Source organism: Nicotiana sylvestris, chromosome 1, assembly GCF_000393655.2.
Source record: "Nicotiana sylvestris chromosome 1, ASM39365v2, whole genome shotgun sequence".
Lineage (NCBI taxonomy): Eukaryota > Viridiplantae > Streptophyta > Magnoliopsida > Solanales > Solanaceae > Nicotiana > Nicotiana sylvestris.
In genome coordinates this window covers 14,109,004-14,132,980 of record NC_091057.1, presented here as the reverse complement: position 1 = coordinate 14,132,980, position 23,977 = coordinate 14,109,004, and the positions used below count along the sequence as shown (strand labels likewise).

At 36.7% G+C, this 23,977-nt stretch overlaps 1 protein-coding gene across 1 annotated transcript; it reads left to right on the top strand.

Moving 5' to 3' along the window:
• Positions 1-12,311: 12,311 nt before the first annotated feature.
• Positions 12,312-23,568, top strand: LOC138890449 (non-functional pseudokinase ZED1-like). The gene is made up of 2 exons (XM_070173836.1): positions 12,312-12,411; positions 22,856-23,568. Exons 1-2 carry the CDS (start codon positions 12,312-12,314, stop codon positions 23,566-23,568), a joined length of 813 nt encoding a protein of 270 aa, XP_070029937.1.
• Positions 23,569-23,977: the final 409 nt, after the last annotated feature.

Here is a 23,977-nt window from a genome sequence, read left to right as displayed (position 1 = left end):
GAATTCATTTAAACTTGGACGAGTTAAACAAATTACTAAAAATAAAAGCCTTGATTTAGATCATATTAAATATAAATGCTCGAAACTCTATTAAATTTAGGAACCTTAAATTTATTCCCTAGAAGGGATCAAGGTCATATTATTAACCTTGATAGGGCTTAGTTCTCAAGTAAAACTTTCAAAATATATATTTTTATTAAGTAAATTGATTTGGAGGAACTATGATTAGTTCTTCTTTCGTTGTGTCTCAAATTCGAAAGTGTAGACCAATCACATTAAAATAATAAAGAAGAATTTACATAGCTGCCTATCCCATCGCTTAAATTGAAAAGGCCGAATATATATATATGGGTGTGAGTGTATTTATATGAAATTGTATCTTTTATATATACCAGCTAGAAAAAATAAATAATGAACTACTTATTCATGTCGTCTCAAATTTAAAAGTATATACCAACCACATTATTATATAAAAGGGACGAGAAAGGAGTAAGAGGAAAATAGATCACAATAACATAACATAGTTTTTTAATATTTTTGTTCAATAAAATATCATATTCAGATTCTAAATTAATAGAAGATTATATATATATAAGCTTATAGTTTGACCTCTCTTGGTGATCCTTGATTTTGAGAAAGCTGAGCGAGGCCAATTTTTCGTCAGTGTGCCCCTGTTTTTTGGAGTGCCCCGCTCGATTGACTGGGCGGGGACCAGTCATGTATTTTAGCCCCGTTCAAATAAAATCCATCCGAGTTTACCACCCAATTGCATGTGAAAGTATGCTTTGGTCCATGCTTTATACATCTCCACCAATTATTAAACACATCAAAAATATTCTCTTTTGGAGTCCACCAAAAATGACAAAAGAAAAGAGTAGTACCCCAAAAATCCTCATCAAATTGAAAATCAAACGTTTGGTTATAAGTAAGGTTATGATATCCAAGATCGTCGTTTTTGGATTGGCAATGAATTCTTAATGGGACAGAGCTATTTTGTATATTATTTGTAATTGAAACCAAATATTGTTGTGCTTCAATGAGATGAAAAGATAAGAGGAAGAGAATGAAAATAGTATTGGTAAATTTTTGGGAAAACATTTTTACTATGTGTAGGAAAGAAGTAATTGGATCAATATTTATATGCATACATGATATTATTGCAGTATAATTTTAGAAATTATGTAAACCAATCACCAATATACTATAGCTTGAGTGATTATGATAATTCAATATTGGATTTCAATGGTTGACCACTAATCAATATACAAGAATGTTGTTTAGTCTTTTATACCCTTTTGAATTATTAATATGGATTATCTATACTACATTAAAAGCACGAATGCCCTTAGCGAAATGTCGTTAACCTTTTTTGCCCTTTAAAAATAGAGTTCACACTAGACAAAACGGTAATTTATATTATTTTTTTAATATTTAGGAATCATCATTAAATTCTCTGGTATTTAGAAATAGTCATTTAATTATCTCCTAAATACTTAAGACTTTAATTTTAACTTAAATTTGGTTAATATTTTTTCCTTATTTGAGACAGGTAAAAGTTTTTGTATTTAGAAATTCAAAGTCACCATATCTCTACTTGCAAATACGGTAATCAATATTTGTGATTTGAAATTGAATAGGCTCGATCAAAGAAATGCACTTCCAATTTCTATTTTTATATTCAGACTTTATTATTAAATTAAGACAAAGACTTGATTGTTAACCTTATTAATTTCTAACTCAAACAAGGTAACAAAACTATTAATTTGTTTGACATTGGATGTCTTTTATCAGTAGGCAAGACTTTTTTCTAGAATTTAAGTTTTCTCCTAATATTAAGAAGTTTTATATCAACTAAATTTTATGCATTATATTCATTCTTAAATATTTATGCAAATTTTTTTCTTTTTTGAATTATGTAAATAATAATTTAAAAAAGAAAAATAATATCAAAAACAAAACATTCCACATAGAATAAGTAAAAAATAGTTATTACTTCTATATATATGTTTCAATTACTCTTTGGCACAGAATTATAACCAATTAATTCTATTTTAATAAAATTAAAATACAAAATTTAGAGAAAGATAAAATAAAAATTATACCTAAAGTCGATCAGTAGTTCTCCAATTTTTCTTATTCTTAATTCTAGATTTATAATAGATCATAGAAATTAAACCCATAAATTTATGTAATTTAGTTATCTTTGCAAAAATAAGAAATAAAGAAAATACTTTACGTGAAAAATTATGATTGATCTTTGGAGATACAATAAAATATACATTATCCTTTAATCATACACGCCTTCTATAAAATTAATGCACCAAAATATGTATATTCTAATAAATACTATAATTCGATATAAATAACCTAATTTTCACAATAATGATACTTTTTAACTCAATATCAAATTCAATAAATACTTTCTAAATGACAAATAGCAATTTCATGCCAAATATATACTTTGGGATAGATGAACAAAGCGTGTATTCTAAAAAAATATGAAAAAGTGTTCTTTCCTTGATGTAGAAGGTCGTAGGACTTTAAAATCTATTAAAAATAATTAGAAATGGTTACTTACTAAGTAGAAAGTCCTCTTTAGACCAACATTTATCAATTTCAGGAAGTTATATTTTTATTTTATAATTCAAAATATTATGCAAAATATTAGTATTGTTATAAATAGAATTCTATTTATGGTGAATGTCTATAGTTAGAGAGATTCTAGGGTTTATTACTTGGTGGCTAAGTCACTCTCTCCCTATAAATAGAGGGTTTTGTTCTGATGTAAATCATCTCAATATCAATAAGAATTCTCTCTCTACTTTGCTCTGCAACTTCTTCTTCTTTTATTATTTTATAACACGTTATCAGCACGAGACTCTAACCAATTGAGTAGAAGCTTTGGGATTGAGCATAATGATTGTCAATTGTTCTATGAACTTCCTTCGTGATTAAATTCTGAATTTAAGGTAAGTATTTTACTTTTCTCTTTCAAATTCTTGACATTCTATAATTTGATTTTAAATACAAGCAAAGACGATAAATTTTGATTGCAACTCTAATGGAGTTTGAAAGAAATTATAACCACCCAAAGTGGTAAAATTTCTATGTCTTGCCATGATCAAATTCATGTATGATTGTGGACAAAGAATTGAAAACTCGTCCCATTGAATTTGCTCAATTTTCATTCCCTTAAGAGAATGTGATAGCAATATGTGATAAGTCTGAAAGAAGACAAAATTATTACTATGAATATGTCAATGGATGTGGACGTGGCAATAGACGAAATTATAATTGTCATCATTATGGTAATGAGAACAATAAGGATTCTCAAAATAATCCTTCACTCTGTGAAAGTAATATTTGACATGAGATTTTATAAAGCACATATAGATGATTATTGTTCATTCATGATGTGAATGTGACAACATCTAATTTATGAATATATATTCATTCTTGGAAGAATATGAACGTGCTAGTGGTAGTGAATATACCACACTCACCTCTAGACGGAGGTTTGAGAGGAAATAAGAAAATAATGTCATTATTATGGCATAAATGGTCGTTAATCACGTATTTATTGTACGCCAAAATATTTTGGCAATGTAATTATTAAAATACAACGGTAATGCAAGAAACAATTCTTGCATATAATTTTGACCATAACCATAATGGTATAACTTTCTCTTTAAAAGAGATATTCACCATATGGATGTTGATGAATATATAGTAGTACCAAATTAATTGAGACCTCTCGAAGAGCCAATTATTACTATTTTGGAGAAACACAATTGATTACCAATAAGGTATTGTGTTGTAGTAAATCTCAAAGAAACTTATTCAGTTTCCAAAGTACACGCGAAAGCGAATGATTATATTGAGACCATAAATAAAGGAAATCTTTTATTACTACAACTTGTAGCGGGATAATATGTATGTGAAAAGCTACTCGCTTTATTCTCCAGTTTGTACTAAACAAATAAAAGAACACCACACTAAAGTGGATGTTTATTGATATAAAAACCCATATCATAATAAACTTGGTGTTTATCGATAATTGCACATGTCATGCTGTAAACCTGAACTTTATCAATATTGATAATTTATTCAGTTGGCATAATTGGTTTGGCCATATCAATTTAAGCATAATGTGCAAAAATAATAGAGAATTCACATGGGTAAATATTAAAGAACTAGAAAATTCTTTACGAATTCTCTTATATTGCTTGTTCTCGTTAATTAATTGACCAACTAAAATTGGGATTGAATCCCATGAATGCTGGAAATATCAAAAGTGAATATGGGCCCATTCAGCTGCCATGTATACCACAAGATGCATCTATGAGATGGTTACATGTGAGATTATTATTAACCTGCAACTTGGTGTTTGCGAGTTAATTTGCTCAATAATTTAATTTAGAGCATAATTTCCAGATTTTCTATCCAAGATAGTTTATGTTGATAAGTTGGGTTACATCACAGTTGGTTTAGCAAAATGATTTATTGAGTGCCTCCACTTAATAGCTAAAATATTGCTTATGAGAACGAAGTTATCTATATCAGTTTGATATATGTTATATACGAAAATATATTATATTCTTCCCTCACAAATGGTTCAGGGTCAAGAACCAAATAATTCCATCTTATTATTATTGATGTGCAGTGTATATTGATTAACACCATAACGCACAAAGATGGATTCTCAAAGTTGAGGAAACAAGTTAGTTTTTCTAACATTGGGGGGAGACATGATAAACAGTTGAGAAAAAGTTACGTGGAATGAATTACCATGTGTATATCTAGATCCTCAAATAAAATAATATGAACTTGAAGTTCATAAAAGGATAATTCATTTACAATATACTGCAAAGCATGCCAGACGCATTTGTTGGTCCAAAGAAAGTAACTATATTCTCATTGCAAATGCTCCTATTAAGTCCTAGAAGGACAAAGTCTATGGTACGCTTAAAGCGTATATACTAATTGATTTCAAATAATACTTCTTGATAAAGAAGATGAGCAAATGATCAAAGTGATCATAATAAGGAGGCAAGTGATCTAGAAGATCACATGACATAACACTTCAAAAAATCTCATGAGAGATTCAGGTACCTGAATATATGAATGAAGAGATCTCTATGTTATGTCTTTATGAAAAAATGTTGGAATCGATATAAAATGTTCGTCGACGACATCTATGATAACACTAAATATAGATGAGGATCTTAAGTCTGTCGCCTACAGACACAAAAATATTGACCAAATGGAAGAGAGACAATTCGAATAGAATTGGTTTCATATGAAAGACATATAATTTTGTCTATGTTGTTCAAATACTTGAAAGTATAAAGTCAATGGTATGTGCAATCAGTTTTCGATATCTTATATGTCTAGCATGACATGAAAACTTGATATGCATCTAATTAAAGTCTATTATATGACTTATATGACTATACTTATATGACAATTCTTGAAGGATTTAAATTGCTTAAAGTATATACAATTCTTGGTCCTGAAGTATCATATCCTAAGTACTATTTACGCACATATGCTATAAGCATGATAATGTGATAGCGACGATTTTCAAGGTGCAACATATTCATTGGACTTAATATGGCTATTTTATTCATTAAATCTCTGTTGACGTCAACCTTCAAGAAGCTAGTGCACAAGATTGGAATGTGAAGGCTTAAATATGTGAATTGATGCTCTCATCAGGGGGAGTTAATGCGCATTGCACTCTTTTTTCCTTACAAAGTTTTGTCCCACTAGGTTTTCCTTGCAAGGTTTTTAACGAGGCAACCAAAAGGCGTATTATTAGATATGTGTACTCTTTTTACTTTACTAGAATTTTTTCCCACTGGGTTTTATTTTAGTTAAAGTTTTAACGAGGCACATTATCTGTTGAATAGACATTCAAGGGGGAGTGTTATAAATAGAATTCTATTTATGATGAATGTCTATATTTAGAGAGATTCTAGGGTTTATTACTTGGTGGCTAAGTCACTCTCTCCCTATAAATAGAGGGTTATATTCCGATGTAAATCATCACAATATCAATAAGAATTTTCTCCCTACTTTGCTCTACAATACTCTTCTTCTTCTTTTATTATTTTATAACAAGTATATTTTTTTAATATTATATACTCATTAATATAGGTACACACGCAAAGCGCGTACGCTAAGACTAGTTTATTAAAAATGGGAAAGAATTCTAGCTTTATTCCTAAACTTTGCGAGATTAGTTAATTTTTTACTAAAGTAAAAAAAAAATAAAAAATGGGCAGGGCTTCTTGGGCCGGGATGTAAACAAAGGGGCACGTGCACAAATAGCCCATTTTGGGGCCCCTATTTAAGTCATGGCCTAAGTTCATAAATTTTTGTAAGACTAGCCACTTCTGACTCAACTTTAAACATACATAATTGAAGTTGTAAATTTTGTGACAGGAGATATAAATTTTTCTTGAAGTTTGGCATGCTCAGATATACACGGTTGAAGTTTGGCTTACCAAAGCTAAAATTTTAAATTAACGAAAATAGTATCTCTATTTCTCAGAATACACGCGCGTGCAGACATATTTATGAAGAATAAATTTTTTCGTTAAATAATCTAGTCAATTTAGTTGCAACAAAGTAAAAATTGAATAGCAATGAGTGAAACCAGCACAAAAAGAGATCATAATAACATAGTTATATTAATTCAATAGAATATCATATTCCTATTCTAAATTACAAGAAGATAATTAATATAGGTAATATTATGACAACCAGTCATGTATTTTAACCCCATTTAAATAAAATCCATCTAAGTTCACCAACCAAATGCATGTATGAGTATGAAATGGACCATGTTTTATACATCTATTTGCATCATTAAACACATTTAAAGAGTTTTCTTTTGGAGGCCACCAAAAATGACAAAAGAAAAGAGTAGTATGAAAGAAATTCTCTTCAAATTCAAAGTCGAAATGTTGGTCATATGTAAGGTTGTGATATCCAAGATCGTCGTTTTTAGATTGACAATGAATTTTTAATGGGACAGGGCTATTTTTAAGGTTATTAATAATTGAAACCAAATATGTTTTGCTACGAAGTCCTGCTTCTATGGGATTGAAAAAAGATAAGACGAATAGAATGAAGATAGCATTGATCAAAGGATAGCTTATTTTTGGGGAAAACATTTTTATTATGTGTAGGAAAAGAACTTGGATCTATTTATATGCATACAAATGAAATTATAGAAGCAGTAAATGAATATACGCTTTTTGAGATTATGATAAAACAAAATCCGATTATAGAGATCAATTCCATTAATCAAATAATTAATATATCAATATCAACAAGGGTTGTGATGCAACGGTTAATATATTTTCATTCTTAACCAAATGTCTCAGGTTCGAGTCATGAGTAAAGAATCGCCTTTGTTATGAAGCGTTTTGACTCCTAATATGGGGCTTCCTGAAGCAAATTCAGATCTAATTGAGATCTAATGCAGATACCGAACACCACGCGGGAAACCAAAAACAGTATAATATTATGACAAAAATATTTTACCATTTACCCTTTTCAAATTACAGAGATTATTTTTTATTCAAATTTTAGAGATTATTTATTATACTCCCCTTTTATTTTCCGTTTAGCGAAAAGAAAACGGTCAAACATATTTGTCACTTTAGAAAATCAAGAAATAAATATTAATTTCTTTTCTAATTCCACTTTTACTGATCCAAGAAGGCATTAATCATAAATTACTTAGTTAAGGAAAAGATAAGGATAATATAATCAAAATACTCATTAGTCTTATGATTATAACAACAACAACAATAACAACGACCCAATAAAATTTCACTAGTGAGGTCGGAGAAGGGTAATGTGTACGCAGACCTTATCCCTACATTGAGAAAATAGAGCTACTTCTTATGATTATTGCTATTAAATATTTTTCTCAATAAGCATGACCAACTTTAAATGGATGATATAAAGGATCAACCGGAGTTTTCGAATCCACTTGACTTTTTTGTTGTTTATTTTTTAATATTTTGATTCTCCTTAATAAAATTTTGGTTCGGCTAATGCTTGTTATGTAGATTATGTTCAGTGTTTATGCGAGAATAAATCATTTTCCTTCTCTGTTTACTGGAAAGAACAGAATAAAAGATTACGTAACTTTAGACATAATTATTGATTTGCCAAAATTAAGATAACAATCTGTAGTTCCCGATTCTTGTCTTTTCGTTGGTTGGTTCTCTTAGTTTCTTTGAACCACATAATATTTAATCTAAAATAATGTATCATAAGTCTGATGCTGAAACTTTGACCTCATTTGTATTCCCCCAAGTTATTCACAAGCTAGTAGTGTACTTTTTTTATAATTGCACAAAATAATATTATTATTTTTATAGTTATAAGTTATAACAGATAAATTTTAGTGATCATGCGTAAAATTAAGAGCTAGTTTCACCGAACTTGATGGCTTTGGTGAGAGTCAGTCTTTTTCAATTTTCTTACCTTTTCTATTTTCCCTCTTTTAAAGAATTAAACTGAAAATAGCCGTCGGAAGTATAATTTATATGCAATTCCTATATAATCGTATATAATCTATGGATATCGACTAAAAAAATAGAAAGGGCTTGTTTGGCCATAATTGTTTTTTCACCTTTTCCCGATATTTTTATATATTTTTTTTCAAAATTAATGTTTGGGCATAAAATTTTCAATTTTCACTTGCAGATGAATTTCGGAATTTTTTAAAGTTTTAAAAAAACTCCAAAAAGTTGTTTTTCAAAATTTTCACTTCAGATCGGTCAGAAATATTCAAAAAAGAGCCCAATTTATATTCGTGTCCAACCATAATTCTAATTTTCAAATATTATTTTCACTTAAAATTTTTTTCATTTTTTTCGGAATTTTACGATTCTTATGTCCAAACACTCACTAAATCTAGCGGCTATGCTTTTTTCAAACCCCTCCTAAATTAGGAGGATCTATAGTGTTTTCACACTTCCCCTTTAGCGTGACTTGAACCTTGGACCTAACGGTCATGGGTAGAAGTACTTTTACCAACTTAGCAAGCCTCACTTGTCAAATTTAGCGACTATTTGTGTAATGATTCCTTTGCTTTTTGACCTTTTGGTGTGTAGCACTCTAAACGCCAATAAAAACGCGTCATTTTGCAAACGTACACAACCAGTTGCTTATGTTCTTCTTCTTCTTTTTTTCCCCAATATTTCAGCTCTTCTTCTTCTTCTTTTTCCCCCCAATATTTCAGCTTAAACTTTCACACGTTTTCATCTTTGACCAAATGAACTATACTTTCAATGTCCCTCAACTACTTCTCAGTGTTCTCACAACTTTTTTATAACAAAAAATGTCACGATCCGAATTTCCCACCCGCGAGAGTCGTGATAGCGCCTACTAATGAAAGTTAGGCAAGTTTACCGTTTGAACAATTTACCTATTTCCCATTTTTAATCCTTTAACAATTTTGAATCAACAATTTATAATCAGCGGAATTTAAAAAAGCGGAAGAAACAATAAAACTATTTAAATATGTCCAATACAACTTCTAAAACAAGGACTACCCAGAACTGGTGTCGCGCTTCACAGACGGTCTAGAATTACTATAAACAAGGTCTGAAAAATAAATAATACACTGTTTCTGAAATACGAAAATGAAACAGGATGAACGGATAGAGGGAGGCGCTAGGGCCTGCGGACGCCTGCTGGACTACCTTGGATCTCCGTATGGACTGAAGCCAGCCACCCAAGCTAAGGTAAGCTGTTGCTCTGGGATCTACACACAGTGCAGAGTGTAGTATCAGCACAACCGACTCCATGTGCTGGTAAGTATCTATCCTAACCCCGGCGAAGTAGTGACGAGGCTAGGACCAGACTACCAAATAAACCTGTGCAGATATATCATATACAACAGAAAATAAAGCAGAAATGTACAGTTAAGGATAGGAGGGGGAAATATGTTGCGGGGGAATATCATTTACCAACAGTAACTCAGGAGAAAAGCATAAAGAACAATTTAAAATTCCCAGCAGAAAGAATAAGGGAACCGTGACAATCAATAATCACTTTTATCCTTTATTGTTGCGGCGCGCAACCCGATCCGAATCATAAAAATTACTATTGCGGCGTGCAATCCGATCCATATCATATATCACTGTTGCGGCGTGCAACCCGATCCAAATATAATATTGTTGCGGCGTGCAACTCGATCCCAATATATAATTCAACACCAATCACAAAAGAGCCCCATCAAGGGAACAATAAGGGAACAACAATATCCTGCAAGGGAATCAACAGTATAAGTAAATACGTCGCGGCAAGGGGATCAACTATAACCAAACTTTTTCCAATATTTAACTTCACGAAAGAAACCTCAACTAGCACCAATACTCAACCATAAGCAATTTCTACAAGAATAATCATAATTCTTTCCCAACACAGAGAATCAACAACTTAGGCATTTGTAGTACTTATTAAGAATACAACGATTTCAATTTAGGACTCATGGCATGCTTGACAACGACATATAGATACTCGTCACCATGCCTATACATCATACTCAACAAGTAGCACATAGCAAATAGGACTCGACTCCTAATCCCTCAAGCTAAGGTTAGACCAAACACTTACCTCGATGCCACGAACACAATTCAAGCCTCAACTATCGCTTTACCTCTTGATTCCACCACCAATTCGCTCGTATCTAGCCACAAGTTACTTAACTATATCAATAAATGCTAAATGAATCAATTCCAATGCATGAAAATAGGTTTTCTAAAGTTTTCCCAAAAAGCGAAAAATCGCCCTCGGGCCCATATGGTCAAAACCCGAGGTTCGAACCAAAACCCGATTACCCATTCCCCCACGAACCCAAATATATAATTTGTTTTGAAATCAGACCTCAAATCGAGGTCAAAATCCCCAAAATTTGAAAAACCTAGGTTCTACCCAAAACACTTAATTTCCCTCATGTAAATCATTGATTTTGAGTTGAAATCATGTGGAAAGATATTAAAGATAAAAGAAAACAACTTAAAAATGACTTGCAATCGATTTGGAGAGAAGTCGTCTTTGAAAAAAATCGCACAAGAGTGTTTTGGTTTTGAAAGAGTGTGAAAAATAAAGATTTTCGGCTAAGTTATAAAATTGTAGGTCGCAGATATCGCAATTGCAACCAGGGTTCGCAATTGCGAATCCTTAAGGAACCTGCTGCCTTCGCATTTGCGATCATATGTTCGCAATTGCGAACTCGCATTTGCGATCATATGTTCGCAATTGCGAACTCGCATTTGCAACCACTAGCTACTACTGAAGGCATCGCATTTGCGATGTGTACCTCGCATTTGCGAGGTAGTGCTGGCCCTGGGTTTTTCGCATTTGCGATGTAACTCTCGCATTTGCGAGCCAGGCTTCGCGAAGCCTACAGGCCTGCAATATACCAGCAAATTCCTAAGTGCAAATTTCACTCCGTGGCCTATCCAAAGCTCACCCGATCCCTCGAGGTTCCAAACCAAACATGCACACCAACCTAAAAATAGCATACGGATTTGGTCATGCATTCAAATCACCAAAATAACATCAACAACTATGGATTTAGCATCAAAATCATAAAATCACTTAAGAACATCAAATTTTTCAATTTTTCCCAAATAAGGACCGATTCACGTCATTTCAAATCCGTTTCTTACCAAATTTCACATACTCAACTTAAAACACATATAAGACCTGTACCGAGCTCCGGAACCAGAATACGGGCCCGATACCATCAAATTTCAAACACATTTCATTTCCAAAAACTCATAAATATTCTAGAAAATAATTTTCTTTAAAAATTTATTTCTTGGGCTTGGGACCTCGGAATTCGGGCATACGCCTAAGTTCCATATTTTTCTACGGACCCTCCGGGACCGTCAAATTACGGGTCTGGGTCTGTTTATCCAAAATATTGACCGAAGTCAACTTAAACTTATTTTAAAGGCAAATTTTATCATTTTTCACAGATCTTCACATAATTGCTTTCTGGTTACGTGCCTGGACTGTGCACACAAATCGAGGTGATGCAGAGACAGGTTTTTAAGGTCTCGGAATACAGAATTTATTTCTAAAAAAGGTGATGACCTTTTGGGTCATCGCACAAAACTTCTTCAATCTCTCAATTTCCATGAACAATCTAGGCAAAAAACTTCCCTTTTTACTTTCAAAAAAGGAAAACAAAAAAGAAAACAATGAAAAATCTCTACATTACTTCATAAATGAAAGTGCATTACTAAAAGAGCAGCTTTCTTTTTGCAATTATGGCCAACAAAAAATCCCTCTTAGAAGCTTCACTGCAGAAGAAATCATTACTTCAACAAATGGATTTCAAGAAAGTGTTAGGCCCCTATTTATACAAAGGTAATTTCAATGAGAAAAAATTATTAGTAAAAAAATACGAGAGAAAAAAGAAAATGGATCGTCACGACCATGTAATACGTGACATAGTAATTTCTTCTGAAATGAGTTACCCTAAAAATTTCCTTAAAATTTTCACGACCTGGATTTCCCACCCTCGGAAGTCATGATGGCGCCTACTAGTGAAAGCTAGACAAGCCAACTGTTTGAACAATTTACTTTTTTCCATTTTTAATCCTTAATCAATTAGGAACCAACAATTTATAACATCGGAATTTAAACAAGCGGAAGAAACAACTAAAACCATTTAAATATTTCCAATACAATTTCTTAAACAAATACTACTCAGAACTGGTGTCACAACTTCACAGACGGTCTAGGAATACTACAAACAAGGTCCGAAAAATAAGTACAACACTGTTTCTGAAATACGTAAATGAAACAGGATGAAGGATAGAGGGAGATGTCAGGGCATGCGGACGCCTACAGGACTACCTTGGATCTCCGAATGGACTGAAGGCAGCAACCCCAAGGTAAGGTCCAAAAGCTGTTGCACCAGGATATGCACACATTGTAGAGTGTAGTATCAGCACAACCGACCCCATGTGTTGGTAAGTGCCTAGCCTAACCTCGGCGAAGTAGTGACGAGGCTAGGACCAAAGTACCAAATAAACCTGTGCAGTTAAATCATATATAGGGGAAAATAAAAGCAGGAGTGGACAGGTAAGAATAGGAGGGGGGAAACATGCTGTGGGGAAACATCAAATGATAATAGGAGGACAACAGCTAAATATAAGAAACACCATAACTCAATTATCAACAAGAATCAAAAATCAAACAAGTGCACGGCATCACCATTCGTGCTTTTACTCTCGTCCTCGCCATAAGAATCAGTATAATCTGCACGGCATCACCCTTCGTGCTTTTAATCTCGTCACCCTAAAAATCTATATAAGCGGCACAAAATTGTACATCGTGCAGCACGGCATCACCCTTCGCGCTTTACACTCTTCCTCACAAAATCATACACGGCATCACCCTTCGTATTTTAATACTCTCTCACCAAAACAATACACGTCATCACCATTTGTGCTTTAACGCTCTTCCTCACCCAAACAACAATCACAAGCAATAAGGGTAAGGAAGTAAATAAAATTATAATAAAATCCTGGCAAGGGAACAATAGTTCAACAATCAAATCCCGGCAAGGGAACAATATCAAAAGCATCAATATCCCGGCAAGGGAGATAGCATTAAAAGCAATAACATCCGGGCAAGGGAGACAATACATTAATCCTCTTCTCTTGTTTACATTTACTTCACAACTCACTTCACAACTTGAGTCAATGTTCTATAGGGTTCAATTGCCAATTATACCTCCACAATTCAGTATACAACTTGAGCCAACACTCTTCAATATTCAAATACCACTATTACTTTCACAAGATTTACTCAACAATAGAAATCATCACATGAGGCATGAACTATACAAACGGAGACACATTAATCTTGGTATAAGACTCACATATATGCTTGACACCAACGTATAGATACTCCTCACCATGACTATACGTCGTACTCAACAAATAACACATAGAAAATAGGACACGACTCCTAATCCCTCAAGCTAAGGTTAGACCAAACACTTACCTCGATGTCACGAACATAATTCAAGTCTCAACTATCGCTTTACCTTTTAATTTCACCACCAATTCGCTCGTATCTAGCCATAAGTTACTTAACTATATCAATAAATGCTAAATGAATCAATTCCAATGTATGAAAATAGGTTTTCTAAAGTTTTTCTCAAAAAGTCAAAAATCGCCCCCGGACCCACATGGTCAAAACCCGAGGTTTGAACCAAAACCCGATTACCCATTCCCCCACGAACCCAAATATATAATTTATTTTGAAATCGGACCTCAAATCGAGGTCCAAATCCCCAAAATTTAAAAACCCTAGGTTCTACCCAAAACACCAAATTTTCCCCATGAAAACCTTTGATTTGAGTTGAAATTATGAGAAAAGATGTTAAAGATTAATAAAAACAAGTTAGAAATGACTTACAATCGATTTGGAAGAGTACTTGTCTTTGAAAAATCGCCTAAGAGTGTTTTGTTATTGAAAGGGTTTGAAAAATGGTTGAAATGCGTCTAAGTTATGATTTTGCAGGTTACATGTGTCGCAATTGCGACCAGGGTTCGCAATTGCGAACCCCTCAGACTGCTAACTTTGCAAATGCGAAGCTTTTGTCGCATTTGCGACCCAGCTTATTTCTGGTCACCTTCGCATATGCGAGGGACCATTCGCAAATGCGATACCGCATTTACGATAAAGAAGTCGCATTTGCGACCAAGGCAGCCCAGGTGAGATATTGCATTTGTGATAATTTCTCGTATTTGCGAGCCAGGCTTCGCATTTGCGAAGCCAGCAGACCTGCAACATACTAGCTGAAAACCTGCAACTTCCTAAGTTCAATTCCACTCCGTGGCCTATCTAAAACTCACTCGAGCCCTCGAGGCTCTAAACCAAACATGCACACCAACCTAAAAACATCATATGGACTTGCTCGTGCAATAAAATCATGAAAATAATATGTAAAACTATGAATTAAACCTCAAAACATATCATTTTCATCAAGAATACTTAAAGTACATAACTCTTTAACCGGAGGTCCAAATCATGTCAAATAAACTCCATTTTCACCAAATTTCACAATTATCATTTAAATACTTTAACAAGTTTGTACCGGCTGCGGAACCAAAATACGGGCCCGATACCAATGGTTTCAAACATTAATTCTTTTCTTTATTTCATAAATAATTCAGCAAAATAATTTCTTTCAAAAATTGATTTCTAAGGCTTGGGACCTTGGAATTTATTTCCGGGCATACGCCCAAGTCTCATATTTTACGGCGGACCTCCCTAGATCGTCGGAACACAGATTCGGGTCCGTTTGCTCAAAATGTTGACCAAAGTCAACCATAATTAAATTTTAACTTTAGAAATTTTTATTTCTCATATTTTCACATAAAAGCTTTTCCAGATATACGTCCGGACCATGCACACAAATCGAGGTGAGGTAAAAAGGAGGTTTGAAAGCCTTGGAACACAGAATTTGTTTCTAACACAAGTGATGACAAAAGGCCATCACATCCTCCACCTCTAAAACAATCGTTCGTCCTCGAACAGACATAAGAAGGAAGTACCTGAGTCGGGGAAAAGATGGGGATAACGGCTCCCCATATCGGACTCGCACTCCCAGGTCGATGCCTCAGCAAGCTGATCTCTCCACTAAACATGATCAGAAGGGAAACGCTTCGATCTCAACTGACGAACCTGCCGGTCTAGAATAGCTACAGGCTCCTCCTCATAGGACAAGTCCTTGTCCAACTGGACAGTGTTGAAATCTAACACGTGGGATGGATCGTTGTGATACATCCAAAGCATGGATACGTGAAACACTGGATTCACGGCTGATAAGCTCAGTGGCAACGCAAGTCTGTAAGCCACCTCTCACACTCGATCAAGAATCTCAAACGGGCTAATAAACCTAGGGCTAAGCTTTCCCCTCTTCCTAAATCTCATCATGTTGTTCATAGGCGACACCCGAAGCAACACCTGCTCACCTACCATGAATTCCAAATCACGAACCTTATGGTCAGCATAACCCTTTTGCCTGGACTGAACTGTACGAAGCCTATCCTGAATAATCCTGACCTTGTCCAATGCATCCTGTACTAGATCTGTAACCAACAACCGAGCCTCTTCTGACTCGAACCATCCAACCGGTTGCCGACACTGCCTACCATATCAAGCCTCATAAGGAGCCATCTGGATACTCGACTGGTAGTTATTGTTGTAGGCAAACTCTGCTAGAGGCAAAAACTGATCCCACGAGCCTCCAAAGTCAATGACATAAGCTCAGAGCATATCCTCCAAAATCTGAATAGTGCGCTCGGATTGCCCGTCCGCCTGAGGATGAAATGATGTGCTCAACTCAAGCCATGTGCCCAACTCCCGCTGAACTGCTCTCCACAAATGTGAGGTAAACTGCGTACCTCGGTCCGAAATAATAGACACGAGCACACCATAAAGACGAACAATCTCCCGGATATAGATCTCAGCTAATCTCTTGGAAGAATAGGAGACTGCCACAGGAATGAAATGTGCTGACTTGGTCAGCCTATCAACAATAACTCATACTGTATCGAACTTCCTCTGAGTCCGTGGGAGTCCAACAACAAAGTCCATAGTGATGCGCTCCCACTTCCACTCAGGAATCTCAATCTTCAGGAACAAACCACCAGGCCTCTGATGCTCGTACTTAACCTGCTGACAATTCAAACACCTAGCCATCTATGCAACAATGTCCTTCTTCATTCTCTTCCACAAATAATGACGCCGCAAATCCTGATACATCTTAGTGGTGCCTGGGTGAATAGAGTACTGGGAACTATGGGCCTCCTCTAAAATCAACTCCCAGAACCTATCCACATTAGGCACACAAACTCGACCCTGTAGCCTCAAAACTCCATCATCTCCTAATGTAACCTGCTTTAAAACTCCGTGTTGTACCGTGTCTCTAAGGACATACAAATGAGGATCATCATACTACCGATCTCGGACACACTCCAATAAAGAAGGCAAGCTAATACATAACTGGGCTTAGAAACATCTAACCTCACGAACTAATTGGCCAAAGCCTGAACATCCAAAGCAAGCGGTCTCTCACCGACCGAAATATACGCAAGACTGCCCATACTTGCTGACTTCTTACTCAAAGCATCGTCCACCACATTGGCCTTTCACGGATGATATGAGATGGTGATATCATAGTCTTTCAACAGCTCCAACCACCTTCTCTACCTTAAATTTAGCTCCTTCTGCTTGAACAAGTATTGTAGACTCTTGTGATCCGTGAACACCTCACATGACATACTATATAGATAATGCCTCCAAATCTTCAACACGTGAACAATGGCTGCTAACTCCAAATCATGGACTGAATAGTTCTTCTCATGAATCTTCAATTGCCGCGAAGCGTAGGCAATGACCTTGCCATCCTGCATCAACATCGCACCAAGTCCAATATGAGATGCATCACAATAAACTGTATATGGCCTTGAACCTGTGGGCAAAACCAACACTGACGCCGTAGTCAAAGCTGTCTTGAGCTTCTGAAAGCTTGCCTCATACTCGTCCGACCACCTGAACTGGGCACCCTTCTGGGTCAACCTGGTCATCGGGGCTGCAATAGATGAAAACCCCTCCACAAACCGATGATAATAACCTGCCAAACCCAAGAAACTCCAGATCTCTGTAGCTGATGCTGGTCTAGGCCAGTTTTTGACTGCCTCTATCTTCTTCGGATCTACCTGAATACCCTCTACTGATACAACATGACCCAAAAATGCAACTGAACTCAACCAGAATTCACACTTCGAAAACTTTGCATACAACTAACTATCTCTCAAAGTCTAGAGGACCACTCTCAGATGCTGCTCATGCTCCTCCCAGCTGCAGGAATAGATCAAAATATCATCAATGAAGACTATCACGAACGAAGCCAAGTAAGGCCTGAACACTCGGTTCATCAAATCCATAAAAGTTGTTGGGGCATTTGTTAACCCGAATGACATCACCAAGAACTCATAATGCCCGTACCGAGTGCGGAAAGCTGTCTTAGGGACATTGGATGCCCTAATTCTCAACTGATGGTAGCCAGATCTCAAGTCAATCTTTAAAAATACCTTGGCACCCTAAAGCTGATCAAACAAATCATCAATCCTCGGCAATGTATACTTATTCTTGATTGTAACCTTGTTCAACTGCCGGTAATCTATACACATTCTCATCAATCCGTCCTTCTTCTTGACAAACAACACCGGCGCACCCCAAGGTGAGACACTAGGTCTAATAAAGCCTTTTTTCAAGCAAGTCTTGCAACTGCTCCTTCAACTCTTTCAACTCAGGCGGGGCCATATGATACGACAAGATAGAAATGGATTGGGTGCAGCCCCGAGCCAAATCAATGCAGAAGTCAATATTCTTGTCGGGTGGCATACCCGGCAGGTCTGAAGGAAATACCTCAGGAAACTCACGAACAACATGCACTAGAATCAATAGAAGGAACCTCGGCACTAGAATCACGAACATATGCCAAATAAGCCAAACACCCCTTCTCGACCATACGCCAAGCCTTCATATATGAGATAACACTATGGGTAGAATGACCAGGAGTCCCTCTCCACTCTAAACGAGGTAAGCCCGGTAAGGCTAAGGTCACAGTCTTGGCATGACAATCCAAGATAGCGTGGTAAGGTGATAACCACTCCATCCCCAATATGACATCAAAATCAACCATGTCCAAAAGTAACAAATCTACACGAGTCTCAATACCCCCGATCACAACTATACATGAACGATGGACACGATCTACCACAATAGAATCACCCACCGGCGTAGACACATATACAGGAGCACTCAAAGAATCATTAGGCATGACCAGATACTGTGCAAAATAAGATGACACATAGGAGTATGTAGATCCCGGATCAAATAGAACTGAAGTATCTCTACTATAAACCAGAACAATACATGTAATAACTGCATCAGAAGCCTTAGCCTCAGGCCTAGCTAGAAGAGCATAACATCGGGGCTAGGCCCTACCACTCTGAACTACATCTCTGGGATGGCCTGCTGCTGGCTAGCCTCCATCTCCAGCGTCCTGACCTCCACCTCTAATACCTCTACCTCCACCTCTAGCACCTCTACCTCCACCTCTAGCTGGCTGAGCGGGATGTGGAACACTCGGTGCCTGAACCATGGAATGTTAACCCTAATGCTGAGAGCTGCTCGATGCTCGAGGGCTAAATCTAGCAATGTGGCACATATCACCACAAGTATAACAAGCCTTCGGCTGCGGAGACTACTAACCCTGCCGACGTGAATGACCACCCCAAAATCTCTTGAGCGGCGGTGCAATGATATGAGCTGGTGGTGCACTGTTGGACTGCTAATTAGAATACTACATATGAACCTGAAGTGCTAACTGAAAAGGCCTAAGAGGATGGCCTTTACCATACGAATCCCTGCCTCCAGACGAGGTGCCACTGAATCTACCTGAATGACGAGGCCTCTTGTTAGACCCCTGACCACCTCTCTGTGATAGAACCATCTCAACTCTCCTGGCCACATTGGCCGCCTCCTAAAAAGAAATCTCACTCCCCGTCTCCTTAGCCATATGAAGTCGAATAGGCTGGATGAGTCTCTTAATGAACCTCCTCCTCTCTCTCTCTCTCTCTCTATCTCTGTGGGAAGTATAATAAGAACATGACATGCCAAATCAATAAACCTAGTCTCGTACTGAGTAATAGTCATGGAACCCTGTCGGAGACGCTTAAACTGCCTCCAATAGATCTCTCTCTGAGTGATAGGGAGAAATTTCTTCATAAATAGCTAAGAAAACTGCTCCCAAGTCAAAGCTGGTGACCCGGCTGGTCTAGCCAAACAATAATCTCTCCACCAAGTCTTGGCGGATCCAAACAAGCAAAAAGTAGCAAAGTCGACCCCATTGGTCTCCAGTATCCCCATGTTCCTGAGAACCTCATGACAGCTGTCCAAATAATCCTGGGGATCCTCAGAAGACGCACCGTTGAAAGTGGTAGTGAAGAGCTTGGTAAACCTGTACAATCTACACAAGGCATCAGCATACATAGTTGCTCCATCACCGGTTTGAGCTACCACAACCGGCTGAACTGCTCCAACTGGCTGAGCTGCTGGAATCTGAAACTGGGGAGCCATCTGCGTCAGAGTGCGAGTAGCAGGAGTCTGGTTTCCTCCTCCAGCCTGAGAGACGGTTGGTGCTACAGGAAGCAAGCCTGCCCGGGTGACACTCTCCATAACGCCTACTAGACAGACCAGAGCATCCTAGAGTACTGGGGTAGAAATGAACCCCTATGGGACCTGAGCTGGGCCCACTGGAACTGCCTGGGCCAAAACCTCATCATCAAACTCAACCTGAGGCTCCGCCGCTGGTGCTGCTGCTCTGGGCTGAGCTCTACCTCTCCCTCGGCCTCTAGCACGGCCTCGGCCTTTTCCTCTCGTGAGAGCTGCTGCTGGAGGCTCGAGCTGCTGATCAGTGGATGAGGAAGTACGTGTTCTCGCCATCTGCTAAAGAACAGAATAGAAATTCAATTAGCATTGAGAAACCAAGCCGCACGATAGGAAAGAATAGATGTGAAGTTTTTCCTAACTCTGTAGCCTCTAGGGGTTAAATACAAACGCCTCCGTACCGATCCTTCAGACTCTACTAAGCTTGTCCGTGAATTGTGAGACCTATGTAACCTAGAGCTCTAATAACAACTTGTCACGACTCGAATTTCCCACCCTCAGGAGTCGTGATGGCGCCTACTAGTGAAAGCTAGGCAAGTCACCCGTTTGAACACAGTGCAGAGTGTAGTATCAGCACAACCGACCGCATGTGCTGGTAAGTGCCTAGCCTAACCTTGGCGAAGTAGTGACGAGGCTCGGACCAGACTACAAAATAAACATGTGCAGTTAAATCATATACAACAAAAAATAAAGCAGGAGTGTATAGTTAAGAATGGGAGGAGAAAACATGATGCGGGGAAACATCAAATGATAACAGGAGGACAACAGGTAAATATAAGGAACACCATAACTCAATTATCAAGAAGAATTAGAAATCAAATAAATGCACGACATCACCCTTCGTGCTTTTACTCTCGTCCTTTCTATAAGAATCAATATAATCTACACGGCATTACCCTTCGTGTTTTTACTCTCGTCCTCACCTTAAAAATCAATATAATCAGCACGGAATTGTACATCGTGCGGCACGAAATCACCCTTCGTGCTTTACACTCTTCCTCACAAACTCATACACGTTATCACCCTTCGTGCTTTAACACTCTCTCACCAAAATAATACATGACATCAACCTTCGTGCTTTAACGCTCTTCCTCACCCAAAAAATAATCACAAACAATAAGGGTAAGGAAGTAAATAAAATTATAATAAAATCCCGGCAAGGGAACAATGGTTCAACAATCAAATACCGGCAAGAAAACAATATCAAAAGCATCAACATCCCGACAAGGGAGATAGCATTAAAAACAACAACTTCCCGGCAAGGGAGACAATACATTAATCCTCTTCTCTTGTTCACATTTACTTCACAACTCACCTCACAACTTGAGTCAATGGTCTATAGGGTTCAATTGCCAATTATACTTCCACAATTCATTATACAACTTGAGCCAATGCTTTTCAATATTCAAATACCACTATTACTTCCACAAGCTTTACTCAACAATAGAAATCATCACATGAGGCATGAACTATACAAACGGAGACACATTAATCATGGTACAAGACTCGCGGGCACGCTTGACACCAACGTATAGATACTCGTCACCATACCTATATGTCGTACTCAACAAATAACACATAGCTACGTATAGATACTCGTCACAATACCTCAGACTGCTAACTTTGCAAATGCGAAGCTTTTATCGCATTTGCGACCCAACTTATTTCCGATCACCTTCGCATTTGCGAGGGACCATTCGCAAATGCAATGCCGCATTTGCGATAAAGAAGTCGCATTTGCGACCAAGGCAGCCCAGGTCAGATATCGCATTTGCGATGATTTCTCGCATTTGCGAGCTAGGCTTCGCATTTGCGAAGCCTACAGACCTGCAACATACCAGCTGTAAACCTGCAGCTTCCTAAGTTCAATTCCACTCTGTGGCCTATCCAAAACTCACTCGAGCCCTCGGGGCTCCAAACCAAACATGCACACCAACCTAAAAAAATTATACGGACTTGCTCGTGCAATCAAATCATGAAAAAATATGTAAAACTATGAATTAAACCTCAAAACATATCATTTTCATCAAGAACACTTAAAGTTCATAACTCTTCAACAGGAGGTCCAAATCATGTCAAATAAACTCCATGTTTCACCAAATTTCACAGTTATCATTTAAATACTTTAACAAGTTTGTACCGGCTCCGGAACCAAAATACGGGCCCGATACCAACGGTTTCAAACATTAATTCTTTTCTTTATTTCATAAATAATTCAGCAAAATAATTTCTTTTAAAAATTAATTTCTAAGACTTGGGACCACGGAATTCATTTTCGGGCATACGCCCAAGTCTCATATTTTACTGCAGACCTCCCGGGATCGTCGGAACACAGATCCGGGTCCGTTTGCTCAAAATGTTGACCAAAGTCAACCATAATAAAATTTTAACTTTAGAAATTTCTATTTCTCATATTTTCACATAAAAGCTTTTTCGGATATACGTCCGGACCACGCACGCAAATCGAGGTGAGGTAAAAAAGAGGTTTTAAGGCCTCGAAATACAGAATTTGTTTCTAACACAAGTGATGGCGTCATCACAAAAATAATAGGCTATTGTTTAGAATTTGAAAGGGTAGATTTAGTTTATGAATATTCACAATTTAATTATTTTTTTAAACTTTTCTCACCTTCTTGTGAAAATTTTTTGACATGGGAAAAAAGAGTGAAAATTGCTATAGATGTTGCAAGTGTAATTCTTTATCTTCATACTGAATTTCCAACACCAGTTATTCATAGGAATTTAACTTCTAGCAATGTAATTTTGGACCAAAATGGTGTTGTAAAATTGTATAATTTTGAATGTTGTATACCACTTCCAATTGGTAAAGTAAAAGTACAAGATGATTTAATAGGGACAATTGGGTATTTAGATCCTGAATATGTATGGTCTAGTAATGTTACATTAAAATCAGATGTATTTAGTTTTGGGTTATTTTTGCTTATGTTGTTAAGTGGGAAAGAAATTAGGGTTAATCATGAGGGAAAATATTATACTGAAGATTATGGTTTGGTTTCTTTGGAGAATTATGCATCAAAATGTGTCGAGAACAATAAGTTAGACGATAATCTTATTGATTCCAAGATTTTGCAAGTCGAACAAAAGAAACTGAAGGCATTTTTGAATTTGGCTTTGAAATGTGCTCAAAAAGTTGGTGAAGATAGGCCAAATATGATTAATGTTGCTAAAGAGCTTCAAAGAATCAAGAAAGGTGAGGTACAAGAATTGTTACCTACAATGGAGTGTCTTATTGCTTGGAATTGAAAATGTTGAAATTTATTTTGTATATCTTTAATGTGAAGGTAGCTTACTCTTTGTATACAAGTATATCTTGCATATGCCTCATGTAAGTGTTCGCATATTATTAAGGAATATAAACTCTTTCACGGTATTAGTTGCTTAGGTGATAGCACTCCTTATTCTTCCAGCGCTTCCTTTTGTCCCTCAAGTTTATTACTATCGCTCTTTTTCATGGTTGCTCTTTAATGCCTCGATACCCTGGGGCATATGCAGCATAGAACTATAGGATTTAATTGAAATCAGTACTTTCGACGCGGAACATAAATTTATGTAGTTGCTCTTTAATGTCTCGATACCCAGGGGCGGATGCAGCATAAAACTATCGGGTTCAACTGAACCCAGTACTTTCGACACGAAACATAAATTTATGTAT

Bases quoted from the DNA above. Each gene is read 5' to 3' on its own strand.
- LOC138890449 (XM_070173836.1), top strand. From the start codon at position 12,312: ATGGCCAACAAAAAATCCCTCTTAGAAGCTTCACTGCAGAAGAAATCA. The intron at 12,412-22,855 runs GTAATTTCAATG...CAAAAATAATAG, and splicing joins AGGCCCCTATTTATACAAAG to GCTATTGTTTAGAATTTGAA.